Source organism: Heterocephalus glaber, unplaced genomic scaffold, assembly GCF_053883595.1.
Source record: "Heterocephalus glaber isolate CG9 unplaced genomic scaffold, H.glaber_assembly_v1.0 deba00001452, whole genome shotgun sequence".
Taxonomy (NCBI): Eukaryota; Metazoa; Chordata; class Mammalia; order Rodentia; family Bathyergidae; genus Heterocephalus; species Heterocephalus glaber.
This window is the reverse complement of record NW_028258302.1, coordinates 12,010,622-12,033,989: the sequence shown is the minus strand read 5'-3', so window position 1 is coordinate 12,033,989 and position 23,368 is coordinate 12,010,622. Positions and strand designations below refer to the sequence as shown.

General features: G+C 38.1%; 1 protein-coding gene across 19 annotated transcripts in view; it reads right to left on the bottom strand.

The window, feature by feature from the left end:
• Pum1 (pumilio RNA binding family member 1) overlaps positions 1 to 23,368 on the bottom strand; it is a 121,895-nt gene that overhangs the window by 55,845 nt on the left and 42,682 nt on the right. For 9 of the 19 annotated variants that reach the window (XM_021262819.2, XM_013074319.3, XM_013074320.3 and 6 more), the window contains exons 4-6: positions 13,752 to 13,860; positions 12,610 to 12,788; positions 1,710 to 1,876 (exon numbers count right to left, since the gene is read on the bottom strand). The exons of 2 other annotated variants lie outside the window; for them this stretch is intronic. In XM_021262819.2, the coding sequence (XP_021118478.1) occupies positions 1,710 to 1,876; positions 12,610 to 12,788; positions 13,752 to 13,860 (455 nt within the window). Of the gene's footprint in view, positions 1 to 384; positions 435 to 1,709; positions 1,877 to 12,609; positions 12,789 to 13,751; positions 13,861 to 23,368 lie in introns of those variants that run through there. 8 more of the 19 variants (XM_021262821.2, XM_087214919.1, XM_004850800.4 and 5 more) reach the window with 3 other exon arrangements.

The following is a 23,368-nucleotide window of genomic DNA, read 5'->3' as shown; positions in this document are numbered from 1 at the left end:
TGTATCAACTCCCCACGATGAATGTAAGCATTATGTACTACAAGTAGGCACTAATATTAAAAATACAACATGTATCATTTAAATATAGAGGCAATGGAAAAAAGTCTGTTTTTAGGGGAAATTCCACATCTCAGAATGATTCTAATAAAAATTTTTTATGTATCATTGATACTACTGATAAATGTTAAAACTCTCTTCCCTTCTAAGAAACCAGAAAAAACAAACCATTTCAAAACAGTAAAAATTAATTCATTATCAAGGCTATGCCCCTAGTAACAAAAGAAATCTAAAAATTAAAACTAATGTGATGATATAATTTATCATCCAAGCTAGGACACTCCAAACAGCAAAAAAAAAAAAAAAAAGGGTACTACTGGTAGTTACCTGGGATATAAGTATAAAGGAATGCTGTTCTGGGTAGCCCAGGATATACCATCACCCTATGTAAAAGGATTACAGAATTATAACATACAAAATCAAACTAACATATTAATATTATAGTCAAGGGATGTAGCCTTTGGCTACATTCAATGTCCTTCATCCCTGAAAGAAATTCTATAGCTGGTATATATTAAGTGTAACATCAGTTCTCTCATGCACACAGCACTACCAGTCCCCAGTCAAATACTACAAAACATTGTTATAGGCTGCTTGCAATTCAGGGTGGAAAGGCCACCTGAACTCAGCTAAAAGACCACAGGGAAGAGCTTGTTACCCTTTGCCTCAAATTTTACTCAAAGACTATAATTCTATACACATTCAAGATATAAAAATTAAACAACTACCACTTTGTTCTACAAATGATGCAAAATACATTTTAATTTTAACTTTGGTAGATATTAAGAATAGTGTGTATGTCTGTGTGGTGTACATGAAAATATATATCTATTAACTTAGGCTGACATTAAAATGATTCAAATTTAAACTATTTAACTACATCTATATTTATAGTATTTAACTATACATGATTTTTATTTTTTATATATACGATTTAACTATATTATTAACTATATAGGATTTTTATAGATTTTTTAAAAATTCTTCCCCATAACTGAAGGTTGCCAACATAAATAAGAAATAGTTGCCCACTGTGAAAGATAAGTATGCAATACTGTGTATTAAATTACAGGGTAAAATCTACAAGTCAGTAAGGACTAGAGATGGGAAGAGAGCCACATGTGGAAGTGGTATGATTAAGCCCAAGTCATTTAAGCTGTATCTCTGATTCTTCAAAATGAGGGAAATGATACATAACCCACCCACCTCAAAAGGAGCTTATGAAACTCAAATGAGCTAATACACAAGTTCAAAACTTTTTCCCTCTAACATGCCAGAGGAACATGACCCACTTCCATTAGTAACGTGGCTTTCTAGTACCATGATTTGGGAGAAGCTGGTAAAAGTCCCAAGGTGCCTATCTGAGGTAATTGTGATACTTGAGCATTCCTTAAATTTTTTTTTTATGGAATCATTCTTCGAGTTCTAGAGCTCTATACAAGGCAAAATTCATCATTTTGGCAAAGTATCGGGTATTGGCAATTCTTGGGAAATTCTACCTTACTAGTTAATTAACATCTTTGTAGCATAGCCTACACTAGATCCAATATTTGAGAAGAAAACGGGGGAAAACGGGCTCTCTAAAACAAATATAAATTGAAACAAAAACGCACAGCCCACATTCAAAAATCGGAAGTGTAAAACATACAAACCTAAAATCTTTGACGTCTGCATCAATCCCATTCTGCACTGGTAAACCATTGGTCTTGTCCATCACATCACCCTCCTCCTTCAAATCTCCTAGCTTATCTCCATCAAACGTACCCTTGTTCTTCTTTTCACCTTTGTCGTTTTCATCACTGTCTGCATCCCTTGGGCCCTGTTTAAAAAATAGCTTCAGCTTCACTAATCATCATCACTGGTAAAGTGGACATCCACTGTGGACATCAGGCTACTCTAGGTGCTAGTCAGAAAAGGAGGTACCCATACACTTTCAGACATTACATCCAATTAACAAACAACACAGGCAGAAACACCACAGAAAGTCTTGCCAAATGGGGAAGACAGACATATGTGTATGTTACAGAGTTTAGACACCATTCCATTGTTTTTAGTTCTGTTTCATTTGTGTGAGGGAAAAGGCAGGTTACCCTTTCTGCCCAAAGCCCAACCATAATTGTGTACCTGTTGGTCCCACTTCCCTACTTTCAAATCCCTATCTATGTAATAACATGTAATAACCTAATAATCTCCAGGTATGGTAGCTAATAGTATAAAGGCAAGGTATTAAGCTCATAAAAGAATTTCATACTTCCCCACAATCCTATATAACCTCTCCTTTACTTCCAAACATGAGCTCAATGTGGTCTTAACATCACTCCAACTCAATTATTCTATACTTGATCTTGGACTATGTCTTGCCAATTTGCACCAACATCTCTCTAGTTCCACCTATAAAAGTCCCAGCTGACTGCATCAACAACTCTCTGATGACTCTTTAGTTTTTTTAATACTTTAAAACAAATTAAATATAGCTGTGAAATCCTGTCAGGAAAAGTACTTTAAAAACTATCTGCCATCTTATACTACCTGCCTTCTTCAAAGCAAATTATTCATGAGATATAAGTGCAGGCATACCAAAACATTTGATGAAAAGAATTTATCTCTTAAGTGTTTCACACTACAAAGCTTGAAATGTTGACCCTACAAGAACTGATCAGCTGCCAAACATGTTTATGTTCTATTTTCTAAGGAAATTAAATATAAGCACTGGATATATAAAGGAAATGCACCTTGATTTTTCAAAAGAAAACTATCTGATATGGTGGCCTGACATGGTAGAGGGACCTTTGAAGAACCTTACATCAAGTAGCACTAAGTAATCTTTGTTTTTGTAATACTAGAGGGAGTCAGTCTTGCTATTCCTCACCACCTACCTCTGGATGAAGGAAGAAATAAGCACACATGATCCAAATTAAAGCTCTTGGCTTCAAAAAGGCAAGTCCAATCAACAGAAGATGAGAGCTGCTACACAGCATTTCAGTCACCAAAAGCAAACTGGGTAGAACATAAGTAATGGAGGACAAAGTCACAATCAGTTGTGAACAGACCGACTGTGTACAGGGGCAGGCCTGTTGACATAAAACTAACAGATGATCTTATAGTAATTTTTCAAATACTGACCAAGAAAGGATACGAATAATTCAAGGACTCTGAAATTCTTAGACCTTCTGACTATTGATTCAGAGTCCATTTTATTTTTTAATTCATTCTCTTTATAAACGGAATACAGAAAAAGAAAACTTTTGTGTATAATATGAAAAAAGAAACACATATGACAAGGAACTCAGAAAAGATATACAACTTATTTTCGTGACATCAAGATGGTAAGCCATAGCACCTGCAAGTCACTGAGATGTGTCTTTCAGAGTAAAATCTTCAAAATATGGGGCTGTTATTAATTCAGAAAGACTGAATAATAGCTAATTAAATACCACATTGAGATCCCAAAGTAGAGATGGGAAAATGACAGGATTCTAAAGCAAGGGATGTTTTAAGATATCCAGAGATAATAGCTTCCTCCATACTGCAAAGGTAAAACTAACAGAAGCTGTATGTTCATTTTTATATCCCCAGCACTGAATATAGGGCCTAGCAGGAGCTCAATAAATATGACTTACACACACACACACACACACACACACACACACACACACACACACACACACAGGACCAGAAAAATCCTATAAAACTAAACTTCAAAGTAAAACATTACCTCTTGTTCTATTATCATCAAACGAGAGTCTAGATGGTGATAATATAGTCTAAATGACAACTCCACCTAAATCAGAAACCATTAATGTCAATAGCAAAAGAGCTGTAAGAATCATTCCCCAGCCATGGATAAGGAATCTTCTTGAAATGTACAAATCAAATCACTGACTCGGCTCCAACATCTCACAATGAGTTCAAACGTTCCCCTCATTTTCTGGAGGGGAAAATGCAAAGAAGCAGAATAAAGAAGTATAGGAAGTTTCTGCAAAATGCAAGAAAACTTATGACAAGGAATACTCACTGATCAAATCAATGTACTGCATTATCTTTCAGACACTCTTCACAAGGGCTTACTGAGAAACTGCTCAGCCCATCTATCTACATGCTGACTGATCTTGCCTTAAAACCTGCCACCACCAGTTATATTCTCAATCATACTATCAGCTAGGTGTGATGGCACAGGCTTGTAATCCCAGCAGTGTGGGACGCTGAGGCAGAATGGTCACAAGTTTCAGCACAGCCTGGGCAACTTGGCAACTCAGCAAGACTCTGCCTCAAAATAAAAATGGGCTGCGATTTAGCACAGTGTGAAGGCCCTGAGTTTAATCTCAGTATCAAAAAAAGGAGGGGGGACAGGGAGAGGTGGGGGGAGGGGGAGGAGGAGGAGGAGGAAATTATATTGCCAAAAGCTAGATTTTCAAATAATTTCCCTGGGATAAGCTGTTTTTCACAAATTATTTTAAGTTTATTCCTACAAAACATTGCCACCTGATTTTCTACTCTGAATAAGCTACTGATGACAGCATGAATAGTAGGTACTTCTTTGGGAAGGGAAAGACCCTAGAGATGCTTCCATTTCTTGATCTGGATGACTGTCACATGAATTTTTTCATTTGGTAAATATTTCATGAAGAGGAACACTTATGACTTGCACACTTTTCTATACATCGGTCACAGTTCAATAAAAATTTTATTTAAGGATCGGGGTATAGCTGAATGGCAAAACACATGCTTAGCATGTAAACGGCCTTGGGTTCAATCCCCACCACCCCCACCACCACCACTACTTAAAAAATACATTTTTCTAGCTTAAAAAGAAAAAACTCAGTAAATCAACAGTGAATCCTCAATAAAACTGCATGGCAGTCAAATCTTGACTCCTGAATCACACTAAGAGCCCAAGTGGGAATCAATTTATCAAAAGTCTAGGTCTGAGAATGTAGTAATATCTTTGTTTTGAGACAGGGTCTCGCTATGTAGCTTACACTGGCCTCGAACTCACTATGTAGCACAGGCTGGCCTCGAACTTGCAGCAATCTTCCTGCCTCTGCTTCTTGAGTGCTGGGATTATAGGCATGCACCACTATGCCCAACTAGTAATGTCTTTTTTTTTTTTTTTGGTACTGGGGATCAAACTTGGGACCTTGGGGCTGTGAGGCAGGTGCTGGAACCACTGAGCTAAATCCTCAGCCGTAATGTCTTTTAGACATGTTAAGATCCTAGAGAATACAACAAGGGTATAAATGAACTGCTAATTTTTACGGTATTTTTGTGTGTGGGTTTTTTGGGTTGGTTGGTTTTCTGTACCAGGGATCAAACTCAGGACCTTGTGCTTGTGAGGCAGGCGCACAGCCACTGAGCTAAATCCCTGGCCCTTGTCTGTTTTTGAAACAGGGCCTCAATATGTAGTTCAGACTGGCTTAGAACTCACGCCAATCCTCCTGCCTCAGCCTCCCAAGTACTAGGATTACAGCTGTACATCACCACACCCAGCTTCCTAAATTATATGGTACTTTTACACTTTTTTAAATACATAAAATAAGGCAGTCACAGGTATATGGCCTTTCAGAAAGTACTGACATGGGGTACACCAAATGCATGTTGTATTTCAACTGCTAACAATCACTCATCAGAAGGCTTGGATAGGCCATTTAATCTTAGTTTGCTTGCTATAAAACAGGGACAATTGTGTTTAATAAAGAGTAGTTATGAAAAAAGTAGTTAAGAATGTCAATGAAATAATGCATGTGTAAACATTTTATAAAGGAGAAAAGAAAATGTAATTTTATACAAATGTAACATAATGTTAGTAAAAAGGATACACTAGTACTGTGTTTCGTAAGGAACACTATGTAAGGTATCAAGATTAAAAATTTTAAATGCCTCAATTCAGTGGTTCAACTCTGAAATACAAGTGTATAGTCAATTTGGTCTTCCCAGGACACAATCATTTTCACAATGCTGTAGTTCTGTAGTTAGGGCTGATCATCACAATCTTTTTTTAAGCAAGTGTCTTGGTACAGATATTCTGATTTATGTGGTTGACAGAGGCTCCAGCAAATGTTATGAAAGTTTTGACTCCAACAGCTTTGATAAGCACCCACAACTGAGAACCAATGTAATTAAATCCAACATAAGCATCAGAATAGTAGGGTTTGGCCAGGCATGGTAGTCCAAAACTATAATCCCAACACTGGGTACTAAGTGAGTTCAAGGCCAGCCCTGTCTCAAAAAGCCAAAGGAAAAAAAAGTTTATATTTTATTTATGGGTTTTTTTGGTTACATATTTTCTAATACATGATGGTACTAAAAGCTAAATAACTGACAAAATAAGGAGTAACAGCATCTTTTTTATATGAGTTTCATTTAGATGAACATTAACCCACTGCTCAAACACAAATTCCAAAATCCAAGTGTTCCAAGCCCAATAAAAATTTACTATGTGGAACCAAGAAAAACGCTAAAGTGAAAGAATATAGTCCATCGCTAGGTATTAAAAAACAGGGAGAGGAGTAGACATGGGTAAAAGCAGCACATACTACTGAGATCAGAGTCCTGTACTTATAGCTCCACTTCCTCAGAAGATTCACATAAAAGGAGAAACACTTCCAAGTATCACTCTTAATTCTGAATGAAGTCAAAAGTATAAGGGGGGGGGGCAGGAATCAAACTCAGGGCCTCTTGCTTGCCAGGCAGGTGCTGTGCCACTAAGCTACATCCTCAGCCCTCAAAAGTAGAATTTAATTCTCACTCTTACTCTAGTAATCTTAGAAGAAAGCTCCACATGACAAAGTTATATTCAATGAGATTAGAAATTTTCTTTTCTCCCTCCCTCCTTCTTTCTGAGATAGGGTCTCATTATGTAGCTCAGACTGACTTAACTTACAGAGATTCTCCTGCCTCAGCCTCCCAAATGCAAGGATGCTTTCCTCCCCTTTATCTAGAAAGGAATTATTTTGTGTATCTGCTTGACTCATTGAGTGTAAAAAACACAATGTTGATTTAAATATTGATTTCTCTTAAGCATAATTATGTTTTTCACAAAATGCCAAAATACTAAAATGCCAAGTTCTTTTAAGGTGTGGCAGTTTATAGCTATAATGAAATAGTTACAAATATAAATAAAAGTTTGGGCCAGGGATTTAGCTCAGTGGTTCCGCCACCTGTCTTGCAAGTGCAAGGACCTGAGTTCAATCCCCAGTACCAAAAAAAAATAAAAATAAAAATAAATAAATAAATAAATAAAAGTTTGAATTGCTGGCCAAGTGAAATACCTTTGTACTGATGCATGCCTATAATCTCAGCACTCTGGGAGCCTGAGGCAGGAGAATCCCAAGTTCAAGCCCATCCTGGGCAACTTAGCACATAGCAAAGCCCTGCCCTGATTTTTTTTTTTTTTTTCATTTTTAAAGGGCTGGGGGGAAAGGCCTGGGTTCAATCCCCAGTACCACCAAATGGGTGAGGAGTACAAGGGGGAAGGAGAAGGAAAGAGAAATGTTTAACTTGAACAAAATAGGATCCTTTTATGAGGAACCCAACTCTTAAGCCAGCATAGCAGAGTAAAAAAAATTATATAGAGATCAGAATTAAAATTAGAGCAAAGTTTAAATCCAGGCCTCTACTTTTCCTCTAAGCCTTATTTTTCTCACTATAAATTAACAGAAACAAAAGTACTACCCTAAGGATTAAATAAGGCAATTCATATTTGTTTAAAAAGCTTTCAAAGGACTTTATCCAATTTTCACATTTTTCCCACTGCCTTTTTCAGAGAAACATCTCCTTTACTCCCACTTCCCCCAAAGCTTAAAATACTGCTAGACATTCTGTGCCCCGAGCTACCACTTATGACTCTAATCATTAGACTCTGTCCAACTGATTTTTCTAAGATTCATCCAATCTGATACTTTTTTTTTTTTGGTACCGAGAATTAAACTCAGGACCTTGCACTTGGCCAGGCAGGAGCAGCACCACTGAGCTAAATCCCCCGCCCCTAATCTGATACATTTTATGCACCACTAAAAAATGAAACCCTTCCAGTTAAAGTATGGTACACTGTCTCTTGAAATATGTACCATAATTTCAGAATAAACAAAAGTGAGGAGATGTGTATTACAGTAGAGTCAATACCAGGCAATCTAGACAAAATCAACCATTTTCTAATGTGCAGAAATAGTCACCTCTGCTGTAACATCCAAGAGGAAAAAGAAAACGTGTTTTACATGTGGAAAATGATGTCTGTTTTTATTATAAAGACTTCCCCAAAATAATGTGCTGGGTTTTTTTCTTTATTTAGTCAGCATCTAAAAGCTTGACATGGGCCAGGAATTTAGCTCAGTGGTTCCACTGCCTGCCTCACAAGCACAAGGTCCCAAGTTCGATCCCAGGTACCAAAAAACATACATACATACATACATAAATACCTTGACACTACAAAGTAGAGCATGTAGATGTCTTAATGCAAGCCCAAATCTGAAGGGGTTCTACCCGGTATATGAGTTTCTAAGAGCCTCTTGATGATTCCATATTCCAAGGAAATTATCTTATTGCAGAGCTTATGGAATTTTAATACAGAAAGAAATTGTGGGGGTATATCTGTAAAGAAATGTAGGTTTTGCTTCAGTAATTTAGAGTGGGTCTAAGATCTGCATTTCTCATAAGCTCCCAGGTGACACTAATGCTATTGGTGCAATGACTGTGTGAAGGAATCCGTTATATGACTTACAGAGACTTTCCATATGGCTTTCGTAGCCATATTTATCTCCAATTTGCAGATGAGGAAATTAAGGTCCAAATGAGACTCAAAATCCTGACTTCTCCCTGGTATTTCACTGTTCAAAGTTTATTTTTCTTAAATCAATTAAAATAGTACTGGTTACCTAAAATAAATGCAGTGAAGCCTAGAAGAACAAATAAACTGACCTAAATAAACTGCTATTAATGTGTACACATCCTCCAGGGCAAAGGCCACCACTCTCTATAGAGCAAGCACAAAGACCTTCACAAGATATTTCTTCTAAAAATCTTATTTTTGCAAGGTTAGAATAGTCTAGGGCCAGGGATTTAGCTCAGTGGTTTCGCCGCCTGCTGCGCAAGCACAAGGACCCGAGATCAATCCCCGGTACCAAAAAAAAAAAAGAAAAGAATAGTCTAAACTCTAATCACTATTTAAAGTAGTCTTCTCATTTCTCTAACGAACAAGACAGAAAGTATGACCCTTCTGACTGGTCTGATTGGCAAGGCTCTAGTCTATCTGAATATAGCTGTTATTATTCCAGAAGATCAACAACACCAGGGTCTATAGATGCAAGCACAGTACTGAAAAATACAAAACTGCATTTCATTTTGAAAGCAGGAATAAAATGAAGGATACAAAAAGATAAGAGAAATTAAAGTCTTGATTCCTATTATTGCAAAAACCACTACCCTGAAGGTTGGGATTCACATGTGGAATGCTACCCAAGAATTTACTCCAAGTGCTAAGAATAAAGTATTGTTGTCATTTTCTTCTTGTCAGCCTGCAAGTATTCTTATAGCAGAAACCAAAATTACTAAACTGTTTTTCCAACCAAAATGAACTCAAGATTGCTCCAGGTCCCAGCACTCTGGGAGGCTAAGGCAGGAGGATCCAAGTTTGAGCCTAACCTGGGTAATTTATCAACTTACTGAGACTTCGTCCCAAAATAAAAAAATAAATAAAAGGTGGCTCAGAGAAGGGTGACAAAGAGTTAAATATTGTCATTCAAGGTGTAACAAGGAAACCTCCTTGAAGATGGAAAACTATTGCAGAATGAGATTACTATAGTTATGAACCACCTTCAACTGAAAAGTTAAACTCTAGATTATCTGTTGTCATGTCTGAGAATGATTTCTTAGTACTTACTTTGAGGTCTATAATCATTATGCCATCAGAGATAATATTTTCAGCACTCAAGTGATTAAAATATTACTTCTCTGATTAAAATATGATTTCTCTGTGACCTATTGGAAGTCATATTGGTAAAGTCACCCAAAAAGTAAAACAACTGCCAGTTGTAGTGGCACATGCTTATAATCTCAGCACTTGGGAGGCTGAGGCAGGAGGACTGCTGTGAATCTGAGGCCAGCCTGGGCTACATGGTGAGTTCAAGGCCAGCCTAGCCTACATAGCAAGACCCTGTCTCAAAAAAAAAAAAAAAAAAAAAAACAATTAGAGGCCCTGGGTCCTAAACTACCAAGTACCACCCTTTACAATAATTATCTACAACATGATATCCTATTGTCCTTGTTCTCTGAACTCAACATTCCAAATGATCAGTTATTTTTAAAAAGAAAAGGTTCACCTTTGTAAAGAAGATGTATGCATATCTTAACTGAAAAATGATTCATGTTTCTACGAACATAGCTTCTGTAAGGTGTTATCTTAACCAACAGGCAAAGCAAAGCCAGGTTAGGCATAAGATCACCAGGATCCAACCCCAAAGCTCATGAGCAGCTCAAGATGGCAGATGCCAATATGGTGGCTTGACGTCACTGACCAGTCTTCCTGTCATTCTGTAGATGCAATTCAAGCCAAAATATACGATAATATTTTATTGCCTACAATCTTCCTTCTGAGAATCTGGAACACAGATTTAGAGAGTTTTCATTAATCTGTACGCATGACTCAGAAGCTCAGTAAATTATTCAATTGTTATAGTGCACTCTCCTGATATCCTCTATCCTGAGGTCTAATCTCCTCTGGTCACAATACCATAAAAGCTAAAAATCACCAATCTTCCAAGATGAAATAAAGATGAAATCCACCTTTACAAAAAAAAAGGAAAGAAAAGAAAATGAACCCAAAAGACACAGCCCTTACAATAAAAATTCTCTTAAGAAAATAATTCTTTTAAAAAGAGGGAAACTATAAGCAATTATAGTAATAATTCAGTCCCGCCATTTTATCTTCCTCCTCATTCCACTGATTTTTCTGCCTCCTATAAACATAATAGTTACACCCAGGCACATGCCTCCCAACTAGGCCCACAAACTAGAAAGTGGCCACACACACATCAGAAAATTCACAGCCAGATCATAAAGTTCCAATTCGTCACATTAGCAATTCACTAAAGCATAATACTATTTTTTTCTCCTCTGGTAAATGAATGAAAGTTTCAGCCAATGTTTAGAAGACAGTACTTCTTCTAAAGAATCTGTGCTTATAGGATGAGGAAGGGTTGGGACTGAGGGGATAAACTGGGGATAGAGTGAAAAGAGAAGTAACTCCATTCTTCCCATGAGACAACAGACAAATGATTAGTTGGACTTACCCTATTCTCCACTCCCAAAGGGTAGATCCCATTCTTCCCAAGCAGCCCCTTGGAAAGGTTCAAATATAAGAAGCTATTTTCTATCCGACCCACCAAGCCACTAAATCCGACCTAAGTCTTTGAAGGGTCAAAAGACCCAGAAGCAATCAGATCAACTTCAGAATGGCTATTACTCAAGAATTATACCTGATATTTCAGGAAGCTATACCAAAATGAAACACTGTTACCCTAAGAAGTTTTAAAGTGAAAGGGGGAACACAGGGCCAAGCCTCCAATAGTAACAGACACAGAAAAATAAAATTACTGAGTAATAAATGCTATAAGATAAAAGAAAGTAGTTATGGAGCCAAAATTATTAATATAATTTGGGGAAAGTCTCCTAAATGCTGGCCATTAGGTGGTATTAGCCAAAAAGGACTTTGGGGAGAGAGGGCTGTGAAAAGGTAGAGAACAAGTTCCATTAGAAGAGAAAGAAGGAAGACAGATTCGGGATGTCTCTCTTTGCCTTCTCAGCTGTGACTTGAACATAAAACCAGTCACAGAACACAAAATGAGAAAGAAACAAAAGGTAATGTAACAAGACTTCTGGATGTATACTGATGAAAGAACTAGATTTGAGAAATGCTATCAAAGATGCTGCAGGAAGACTGCTAAGCTTTAACAGGAAGAAGCTATGTATGGGTAAAGCTTATAGCTACCATTCAGCCACAGAGAGGTCAGTAGTGATGAATTTTTTGAAAATACTGTAAATAAAGAAATAACAGAAATTCTAATTTCCTGATAGGCCAGGTGTGAGAGGCAAAGCTATTCAAGAAGGGCCAAAGATGACATTTATATAAAGTCTAGCTTGCAAGCAAGAATGATTCAATCTGGACCATTTTAAGGTCACCGAGGATACTGACAAATGACTGTCTCAGATCTGGGATTCCCTATTAACACCCAGTTTCAACTTTCTTTTTTAAATTCCTTCCTCTCTTTGCTTTTTGTCTTTCATTAAAACTAAGACTAATGTTTTCTGGTAGGCCATTAAATTAAGATTTAGATTTCAGTTCCTACTTCACAGTGTGTCCCCCAAAAATACTATTTCTCCACTTTTAAAGTTTAGTTTAATATCACCTCCTGTTTGCTGAGCTCTCTTTACAATGGAAATGTTTAAAAATACCCTTAATTGGTGCAGTGAGTAACTAAGGAAGTCAAACAGGTATGTTTTGCTTTAGGGGGGAAAAAAGAGAAAGAGAGAGATAGGAACAAGTTCCTCAGGCCAACTTACAAATCCTCCTTTTCTTAGACAGGAATCGCCCGGGGATGAGCTCAACACATACTCCACCATGCTAACGCCTAGTCCCCCACTCTCCGATCGAGGGGACAGAACAGAATTGACCTCACTGTTCACATGGAAACTCTGACCAGGTCTTCTCTGCACCATGATTGGCTGGGAAACTGAATGATCTACAAAAAAGATACACAAGCATGATACAGTGCAGCCAGAGGCCCAAACAAATTATGAGTGATGTCTCATGGATAAACCAGTGACTGGGAATCAGGAAACCTGCTATGTTCCTGAGGAGAAATCTCCTACTGTATTCACTAGGTACTGATGTTCTACATAAACTAAGGAAATGGAAAACACTCCTCATTTATGCAGCATAGCAGAGAATACAGCAGTTCACATAATTGGTTCATCTAGCTAAATGAATAAATTAATATTTATACCTTTCAAATAGCAGAGTATTAAAAGTATTTTATTGGTAATATCACTGAGTAAATATGAGTTTACTGCCCTTTTTAAAAACAGCAACATAATCCAATCTTTCCTGATGACTAGCTGTCATCATGAGGTTCCATTCTTACACTGGGATGTGTCATAGCGCACCATCTTTGGGGTTTTCTTTCTCCTTTCTCCCTATAATCAGTCACATTTTTCTTCTGTCAGTGTCTGTCTCTATATGTTCTCCCTCATCCCTTTTCAGGGGTAGCCTATCACAAAAATGTCTGTGCCCAGTGACTCCATTTGGCCCCAAGTACATTTTAAGACAAATCATCCCATACATGGTATTCAGGGGCAAGGGGAGAAAAAGAAATATGAACTTCAAATGGCAGGTACAGATTTTCTAATTCCAAGTATGCTGTCAGTAGTACAGAACAAAAGGTTATAGCTAAAATTATGGTCACTTCAAATAAGACCATACCTCTGTGGCTAGCACTTCAGAAAATACTGAAGATTTGATTTTGTGTTAATTATATTTTAATATATTACAGCATATAAGCTCCTTAATGGCAATTATACAGGTGGATAGGATGTTTGCTTGACATGGTTATGTCACTGATGTAAAATTCATGACTTGCCAACTGCTGAGGAAAGGAGCTCTAAGACAGGCATAAATCACAGTACAGATGCTAGATCTAGATTACCTGATGTTCCCCAGGCACTGTCTCGCCATTGATCACCCAGGAATATTCCTTTTGGTCCATCTTTGCTGGATTCATCTGTTTCCCAAAACTTTTTACCTGGCAAGAGCTGCTGCAAATTAAAAATAATAGATGCTTTTAAAGAATTCATAAAGGATGAAAGTACAGCAGTCAACACTTTCTTTTAGACAAGGGTACTGAAGATGTTCGTGTGCCCTCAAGGTCTTTAATCAAAGTGTTCTGACTACACAGCTGCGGTCAAAGCACTACTGTATATTTGGTAAAAGATAAGAGTGAGGCCTAAGGCAAAGGGGGACACTGATCGGACCATCAAATAACAGCTCAGCTTAAATGTCTAATATGTCTTAAATGTCTTAACCTATGCCAAGATTTTTAAGGGGGAGGGAAGGGAAATAATACTGGCCCCGTAAGCAAACTGCTCACTAAAAGGACTCTTGTTAAAAAAGAAAATACCAACTATTAAACCACTTCTTCTACATACACGTGTAACTACTTGATCATACAAAGTTATTCATACTGGAGCATGCACCCAGCTGGGTACCCCAGCTATGGCATGCTACAGGCAAAATTCACTTCCTGTATACACAGAGACTCTTAACCAAACACTTCCCAACCACAACTTTAAACTATTCCAAAACTCTGAAAACACAGAAGAGCTATTTGTACATTACTAGAAGAAAAAATGTCTCCTAATTTTAACAATAGTTGGTAGTGCCATTAAAATGACTTCAAAAATCATTCAGCCTTCTTAGAAATGCAGGCATCACTGGCCCTAAATTGATGAGAACCTTAAACAAGCTTCAACCAAGGAAATACTAAGTACTCTTCAAGCAAAACACAGAACAGTTTTACATAAAATCAAAGCATCAGTGATCAATCAGGGTTACAAAGGAAAATTTCACAAGAACTCCATCCATCATTCCTGGTTCTAGTCACCAGCTTTGTTCACTAAAATGTCCCTTATACTTCCTCTAATTGTTTTCTTTTCAACTGCTATTACTCAGAAAATTTTAAAGTTTGAGATAGTATTTAACCACTGCTTTTAGACATAAAAAGGCACACACCTATAGAGCTGCACTTCTCAGAGGAACAGAAAACTCAAAGCTTTTGCTCTCCTCCTTGACAATAAAGGTTTAACTTTCCAATTTATAATCCTATAACCCAATAAGGAAGAAAAACTAAACTCTGCCCATTAAAATGAATCCTGGTTTCCCAAACATAATTTTTAATTTCTTCGCATAATTTGAAACCACTCTTAAGAAGTTCTATAAATCTATCTTGCAGACATGGGTTACTGCCTGGACCAATACAGTTTCCCATATGTGTTTCAGGCTTTGTTATTATATTTTCTAATCAAACAATATAACAAAAGACATTTTGATCTGACATTTAATTGCAGAGATGTCTTAAGTTTCCTCAAAGGCCAACAGTAACAGGCAGCAGTCAATTCCTCTGGGGTTAACTTCAGTGGATCTAAGTGAGGTGGGAGATGGTAAAAGCAGAGGGATAGACAATCCAATTAAAAATAAGCAGTGGATCCAGGAAGCTCTAAACTAGATAACTGTGACCTGCCTAGGAAATTTATTGAACTGTCCTGGGCCTCATTCTTTTTTTTTACTAATGAAGCAAATATTTTTCAGGCTGCTGTGATAATTAGAGATATTGTCAATAAATGCCTAGCACAATGTCTCCCACACATTATATTCTCAATAAATGTATTCAGTGGCATCACACCTAGGTGCTTTCAAATCCCAGAAGTGATACTGAAAATTGATGTAAACTATTCAAGGGACAATTAGAACATCCATGCCTTTTTTCCCCTTATAGTTTAAAAAAAACCTTATCCAGAGATGACAAATAAAATTTCTTTCCCCTTTCTAGCTCTGATTCTGAATTTTTTTCCCTTTATTTTGAAGACAGTGAGAGCAAACAAGAGCCCACATCAACTACCCCTCTGTATACAAAAGAAACAATGGCAGCATGCAGCACGGGGCCACCTCACTTACTGGTTAATTTTATGTTCCACATAACAGTGGAAAGAGCAAAAGTGATTAAAACCATTCTTATCCTTTAATTTTTTTAAGTGTTCATCATCCTCCACACAAGTTTGGAAATCTTTATTCAAAACTGAGGGAGTATTCTCAGTACTGCCCTCACTCAACCAACAAAAAAACAAAAGACCTCAGGAAATAGCTTCTAGTCCTAGTACTAGACTTCATATGCAAATATAGTCTGTCTATAATTTGTTAAATTGCTAACTGAAAGCAGCAGTCTTTGGGCTTATGGCTTCAAAAATGATTTTTGGGTTCCTGTTATCCTTCACTGTTAACTTGTCAGGCTGTCATAATGTACAGAGCCAGAAAAAGCAGATAAGCACATAACAAAGCTGTTTTTAGGCTAAATTCTTTCAAAAGGAACCAACAATATACCAAACATGAACCCAAATGCTAAAAAGTGGAGATTCTACACTGAAAAAAAAAAAAAAATGAATAAATACAAGATAAAAGGACTAGAGATGAAGCTCAGTGTAAAAGCCTTAAATCCTATCGCTAATACTACCAAAAAAAAATTTTTAATCAATAAATATAAATCCTAAGCAGATGCTTAGGGGCAGCCCAGAAAGTACTAGAATACAATTTGCTTTGGCAAAGTAGTGATGAGAAGGCTATTATTAATGCAAACAGTAGGAACAGAAAAGGCATGTTTAGAAGAAATAAAAGGAAAAAGTGAGAAGGGTGATAACTTGCCGATAAGGGGGCAGGAGGAGAGTGGAATTAATGAATTCCAAGGGTGCTCTGCAAATTGGGGAGAATGAAAATTATTGAACCACAGTGGCTGGGCAAAGACAGAAGCAAACCTTAGTCAACCCCTTAAATATCACACAGAACCTAGTATGTCTCTCATCACTCCGAAATATACCCATGTACACTCAACTGTTAACAGCATCTGAGATGACACCTAATAATCTAATCCCCTTCTCCTGACTACAGAGCAGGACCTAGTGACTCGCTAAGAAAAAACATAAGGCAAGAGCTTGGTTTTTTAAAAGTCTGTGAAGTCCATACTGCTTATACCCTTCTCATCTGCTTTGTTCGTTTTGGTGAAGACAGCTGCTATGCTGTGAGCAACCCCTGGAAAGGCCAACCCACAAGAGATCTCTGCAAAACACTCATTAGGGGGCTGGGGATTTAGCTCAGTGGTTTCGCAGCCTGCTGCACAACCGCAAGGACCCAAGCTCGATCCCCAGTACCAAAAAAAACTCATTAGGAACTAAGGCCCTCACTTTCTAACAATCTAAAAAATTGGCCCCGATATAAGAGTTTGGGAAGAGAACCTTTCCCAGTTAAACTTGAGATACATGCATCCCCAGCTGAAATCTTGCCTGCAGCTTGGGCAGAGACCCTAGTGAAGCCACACCTGGATTAGATAGATGAGATTTGCTGAGCATGGTGGTGCACACCTGTAATCCCAGCACTTGGGAGGCTGAGAAAGGAGGATCACAAGTTGGAGGCCAATCTGGGCTACACAGTGAATGCAAGATCAGCCTGAACTATATATAAGGCCAGACCCTGTCTCATTTAAAAAAAAAAAACTTGCTTTTAAAACTCCAAAATTAAATTAATATAGATATACTAAGCTTACTGAAATCAGTAGCAATCATTTATATTCAAGAGTCAGGCCAGGCATAGTGGTGCATGCCTGTGATCCCGGTACTCAGGAGGCCGAGGCAAGAGGATCACCACTATATAGGAAGTTTAAGGCCAGCCTAAACTATACATAGCAGGCCCTGTCTCATAGCAAACCCTGTCTCAAAAAAGCAACAACAACAAAAAGATAGATAAAATAAATGTTATGGTTTATATCTGGATACCCCTCCTCAAACGCCTCATGCAAAGGTGGAGTTTTTTGTGTGTTTTCCATCCACACCCCCCCCCAGCCCCATACTGGGGATCAAACTCAGGACCTTGGGGTGTGACTGAGCTACATCATCAGCCATCCGTGGCCCAGGTGGAGTATTTTGTAAAGTGATTGGATTTTAAGAGCACTATGCGATGGTGTGATGTCAGAAGGTGGGGTCTCATCAGCAAAAGCAGATGGGGGAAGGGGATCTCCTTCCCAGCTCCTCCCTGGCTCCCTGTTTCCTGTCTGCTGTGCCATGAGCAATTCTCTGACAGGCCCCTCCGCCATGCAGTCCTGCCTTGGAGCCAGCAAACCATGCAAGGACTGAGACTACTAAAACATAAGCCAAAGTGTCCTGCAACAAGAAAGTGACTAAGACAATAAACTTTAAAACAAAATAATGATGTGTTGTCCAAATGTTACTTAAATTCAACAGTAACCTCTCTTCCTGGCTCATCAATCCACTGACTCATGGCTCATGCATCTCTGTGCTGATGAAATCATCATCCACATGCAGGGAGCCAAATGACAGGCTCTTCTGGACTTATCCATCAAGTGCTAAATCAGAATGAAGTCCTTGGGATGGTAAATAATGTAATAGCCAGGAACTAACTGATGGTATTAGTTGTTTAGTGTGATTATATGCTTTTAAATGTCACAACCACCTTTTTGAGGACAGAGTTTAAATTTAAAAGCATTGTATAGCTGGAAGAATTAATACAGTATTGTTAAGTGACCAAATTAAAGTTATGTTGTGGACCTTTATAGCTGCCTAAATTAGTCAAACCTAAATTCAATCACCAAAAATTTACATGTAAGTACTATATGAAAAGACAGATTCTCCTTACCCCATATCAAGAACTTGGCAATAAAGACTGGAGTTTTTCTTTCATTTCTTGGTTTTGTTTTGTTTTTGCAGTGCTGGGGGTAGAACCTAGGGCCTTGTGTATGCTAGATAAGCCCTTTAACCACTGAAGTACAATCCCTGGCCCCAGACTTTTTTTTTTTGGTACTGGGGATGGAACTTGGGTCCTTGCCCTTGCTCAGCAGGCAGCAAAACCACTGAGCTAAATCCCCTGCCCCCAGACTTTTTTTTAAAAAGACAAAAAGCAACAGATCACAACAGAGGTTTAGAGGAAAGATGGAACAATAAGAGGATTAAAAGATTTGACAATTCTAAAGGAAGATAACAGGAATTAAGAATTGGTCCAACAGAAGCAAAGAAAACAGAAGTCAGATTGTGGGCTGGCACACTTGAAGGAGAGGGCATCTGATGCACAACCCACTCTGTCCTTATAAAAGCAAAAGAGGCATCAAGTTACTTTGATTACAGTAGACACCTGCTTTGAACACATCAAGCAACTAACTTCTTGGAAGGACTGACTTCCTCCAGTAACCAAGCAAGATCACTGAACACAAGACTCTGTCCACTTGAGAGTTAGTTATTTCTCCTTATAAATTAGTAGAGGGCATTCTGTGCTTCTTTTTCTTAGGCTCTGTAATTCAGGCTGGTCTCAAACCCACTATGTAGCCCAGGCTGGCCTCGAATTCACTGTTCCTCCTGCCACAGCCTCCCAAGTGTTGTGATTACGGGTGTGTGCCACCACGCCCAGCTCACTTTGCTTTTTATATATTAATCTCCTGTGGTTCTGGTTAGTGTGGAGTCAGTCCTGCAATATCTCCAAAGTTGTGAGAGTCTGTCTGAAAACTGGGAAGCAGAGCCTGGAAGGTCCTACCACCCCAGGTAACAAACCAAACCTGTATTCTTCCTCATAATGTCCCATTAAATGGAATTTCTATTACTTACCAATGGTGTCTGTTTTCAAATCTTGGGAAGAAAAGCACATGCACTATTTATCCTACCTTGAACCCCAGATTTGTGAAACAAAAGACTTAAGGAAAAAAGTCAGGAAGCCTACTGATGAAGCTTCTAGAGAATAAAAGAGAAATTCTGTACACGCAATGCTGGCCATGTAAGCAACCTCCACATTCTGCCTGGCAACACCTTTTTTCATCCAACAAAAAAGACATAATCCAAACTTACACAATCATCTCATGACCACCTACAACTAAGAATTCTTTCAATACTGATAAAGAGATGAAAATATCAAGAACCTGTAAGTCTGCTTATTTTGATAAATAAAAATGATAACACACAAATGCCTAGAGTCACAAAAAAAAAAACTGATTTTATATCATAGTTGTGTGAATTTGGGCCTTAGCTGCTCAGTGTTCTCACTTAGAAAATGGACTGTTGTGACCATTCAGTAAGATAAAGGAGACAAGTGTGGTGGCACATGCAGGTAATCCCATAGATTGGACAGATGGGTAGATATACAGACAAATCCTAAAAGTATAAATCAGTCCTTTACATTATTTCCAAAAAAAGACGTGCATTCATTCGCTGTTATTACAATTCTTTAGAAAGGTGGGGGGATCACTAAAAGTCATGTTCATTTCTGAGAATGTACCTTTAAAAATTTTGTTTTGTGGGCCGGGGATTTAGCTCAGTGGTTCCACCAACTGCCTTGCAAGCACAAGGACCTGAGTTCGATCCCCGGTACCAAAAAAAAAAAAATTGTTTTTGGGGGCCGGGGATTTAGCTCTGTGATTTCGCTGCCTGCTGCGCAAGCGCAAAGTTCGATCCCCAGTACCCAAAAAAACAAATTTGGTTTTTGTTTTGTTTTGTGTGAGACAGGGTCTCACCATGCTAGTTCAGGCTATCCTTGAACTCACTATGTAGCCAGGCTGGCCTCAAACTCATGGCAATCCTCCTGCCTTAGCCTCCCAAGTGCTGGAATTACCAGTATGCACCACCATGCCTGGCTAAAATTTTATTTTTCCAAAAGAAAACACTACGTTCATTACGTCTATAAGACTGTTGGATACAAACCAAAAAGGTGGTCTCAAATTAAATATTCAATAATCAGGTAGCTGTGGTATATAATGTAAGCTCACCAAAAATAGCCATAATGACTGCATGCAATATTTATAGAACATTAAATTTTAAAAATAAAATACAAAGGTATATGTTATTCATGTACCCTTCTCTTTTGGATAGAGACTAGAAAGAAAAATGACAAACACACACATGCTTGTGTGGTAGGATTATGAATTATCTGTGACAAAATATATTTTTGTTATACTTTACAACTGACTTTCTTTTTTTTTTTTTGGTACTGGGGATCGAACTCGGGTCCTTGCGCTTGCACAGCAGGCAGCGAAACCACTGAGCTAAATCCCCGGCCCAACAATTGACCTTCTAATAAAAACTGAGATGATGATGGTCTGGAATTCACTACAAATAAAGCATGTTCTCTTAAGCTGACACATTTCACTTCAGTATAACTTCAAACTGACAAAAACTAGTACTAATTTTAAGAGAGCTCATACCATATTAAAAGTTTAGAATAATTTTAATAACTAAACCTCCAATTCATTTGAAAACTGTAGTTTAAATGAAGAATATTTTAAATGTTCACTGCAATCACAAGTCAGTTATTTTTTAAGTTCCAAATAAATATAAGCCAGAAGTGGTGGCTCTCGCCTATCCTCCAGCACTCTGGGAAGGTAAGGCAGGAGGATCCAAAGTTCCAGCCCAAACTGGACAACTTAGTGACTCAGTGAGACCCTGTCTCAAAACAAAAATGGGGGTGGGGAGGCAGTTCACTCTAAATACCCTGGGGTCAATCCCCGGCATCCCACCTACCTACCTTCAAAAAAAACTGCATCACCAAAAAAAAAAAAAAAAAAAAAAGAATATAAAAGATTTTATTTTTTTAGTTATCACCTCTTTCGGTTAAGAAGATGATTTACCAGCCAGAGATTTAGCTCAGGGGCCAGGGATTTAGCTCAGTGGTTTCGCCACCTGCTTCGCAAGGGCAAGGACCAGAGTTCAATCCCTGGTACCAAAAAAAAAAAAACAGAAATTTAGCTCAGTGCCACGCCTGCCTCCCAAGAACTGAAAGTCCTGAGTTCAATCCCCGGTACCAAAAAAAATATGATCTACCAAATTGTGCTTATTGGTGTATCTGCTCATGAAGAACACATGCTGCACTGTCTTTCATCAGTTACTCAGAACTTATGTGAAAAGATTATTTCTAAATGTTACTTTTATTGTTTCATTTAATTCCAATCACACACACACACACACACAACCTACAAATCAACATCTGCTAGCCTGGAGTAGTGGCACTTGCCCATAATCCCAGCACTTGGGAGGCTGAGGCAGGTGAATTGCCATGAGTTCAAGGCCAGCCTGGGCTACACAGTGAATTCAAGGCAGGCCTGAACTAATAGCAAGACTTTGTCTAAAACAAACAAACAAACAAAGCAAAAACAAAAACAAAAAAAATCTGCTATAAAATTTCTGCTTAAATTTTCTACCCTACGGGGGAAATGGTTACTACTGACTTCCATAGAAATGGTCTCTTAACAAAGTCTCCTTCAGTAGAAATGTAATATAATCCTTTTTCTGTTTTGTTTTGTTGTTGTTTAGGGTCTCGCTATGTTGCCAAGGTTGGCCTGAACTCAGATGATCCTCCTGCCTCAGACTCTCAACTGCTGGGATTATAGGCGTGCAACACCATGCCTGGCTTACTCCTTTCCTTCTTGTTTAAGTTTTTGGGTCTGGTTTTTTTTTTTGCCTAGTTATAATTATGTAAACTAATAGTTTTCTTTAATGTTTCTCTGGGTTATTGAGCACTTTGGTAAGCACTGTTAATACTTCCACTACTATAGAATAAACTACATGAATCACTTAGCCATCTCCAAAACGAGGCCAAATCATTAGTCTTCCTTCCAACCTCTGAAAACCAACATTCTTTCTCTGGCTTTAGAAAAGTTTAAGCACCATCATGACTTTTTTTAAGCACCGTTTGACTTCCTGAAGTCAAAGGTACCACTTGAACATACTCTGAAATGCACAGCCTACATTAGCTACTATTAAGGAAAAAATAAAAATAAAAACCTTTCTTTGCCCTGAAAGAATTTAAAAGATTTAAAATTTAAATTCTTCAAAAAGAATCAAATTGATACAATTACAAGGTATTTTAAGATAAGCAGGCTCCCTAACAGCATGGTGAAGACTGTTACATCTCACAATCTACTTCAGATGAAAAAAAGAACACTAACCAGTCAACAGAAAAACATACCAGGGATAGGCTGGTCAGGCAGGACTTTAGAATGGGCAGGACAATACAAAGCATCTTCTGCAACCAGCAAAAGTAGAACTAAAAGCAACTGAAGCAGGTGCCCACTGGGAGACTGGCTGCTGAGACAGTATGCAGAAAGGAAAGGATGCCAACTGCCAGTGCAGCAGTATGAGCCCAAGGAGGTGGACTCTAGTTCGAGAGGGAGAAAAAGGGAGTATTACCATAAAACTTATTTTTAAGAGTAATCTGACAGTTCTCCATAAAGTGAGGTAAGGGAAAATAAATGAATGCTGAAGAAGAGTCTAAGCAAAGATGTCACTTGCAGTCATCAGCTGTTAAATGGAAAACAGAAGGGACCTGTGGAAGTTGGGGAAGGAATTACTGCTGAGGTGCCTCTCAGCTTTCACAGCATGCCCCTCCACCCCAAACCGGAATCAAACTCCAGACCTTGTGCTTGCCAGGCATGCACAGTGCCACTGAGCTACATCCCTGGCCTTTCACAGCATGTTTAAAAATAAAAAATCTGTAGAATTTCAAAAGAAAAAA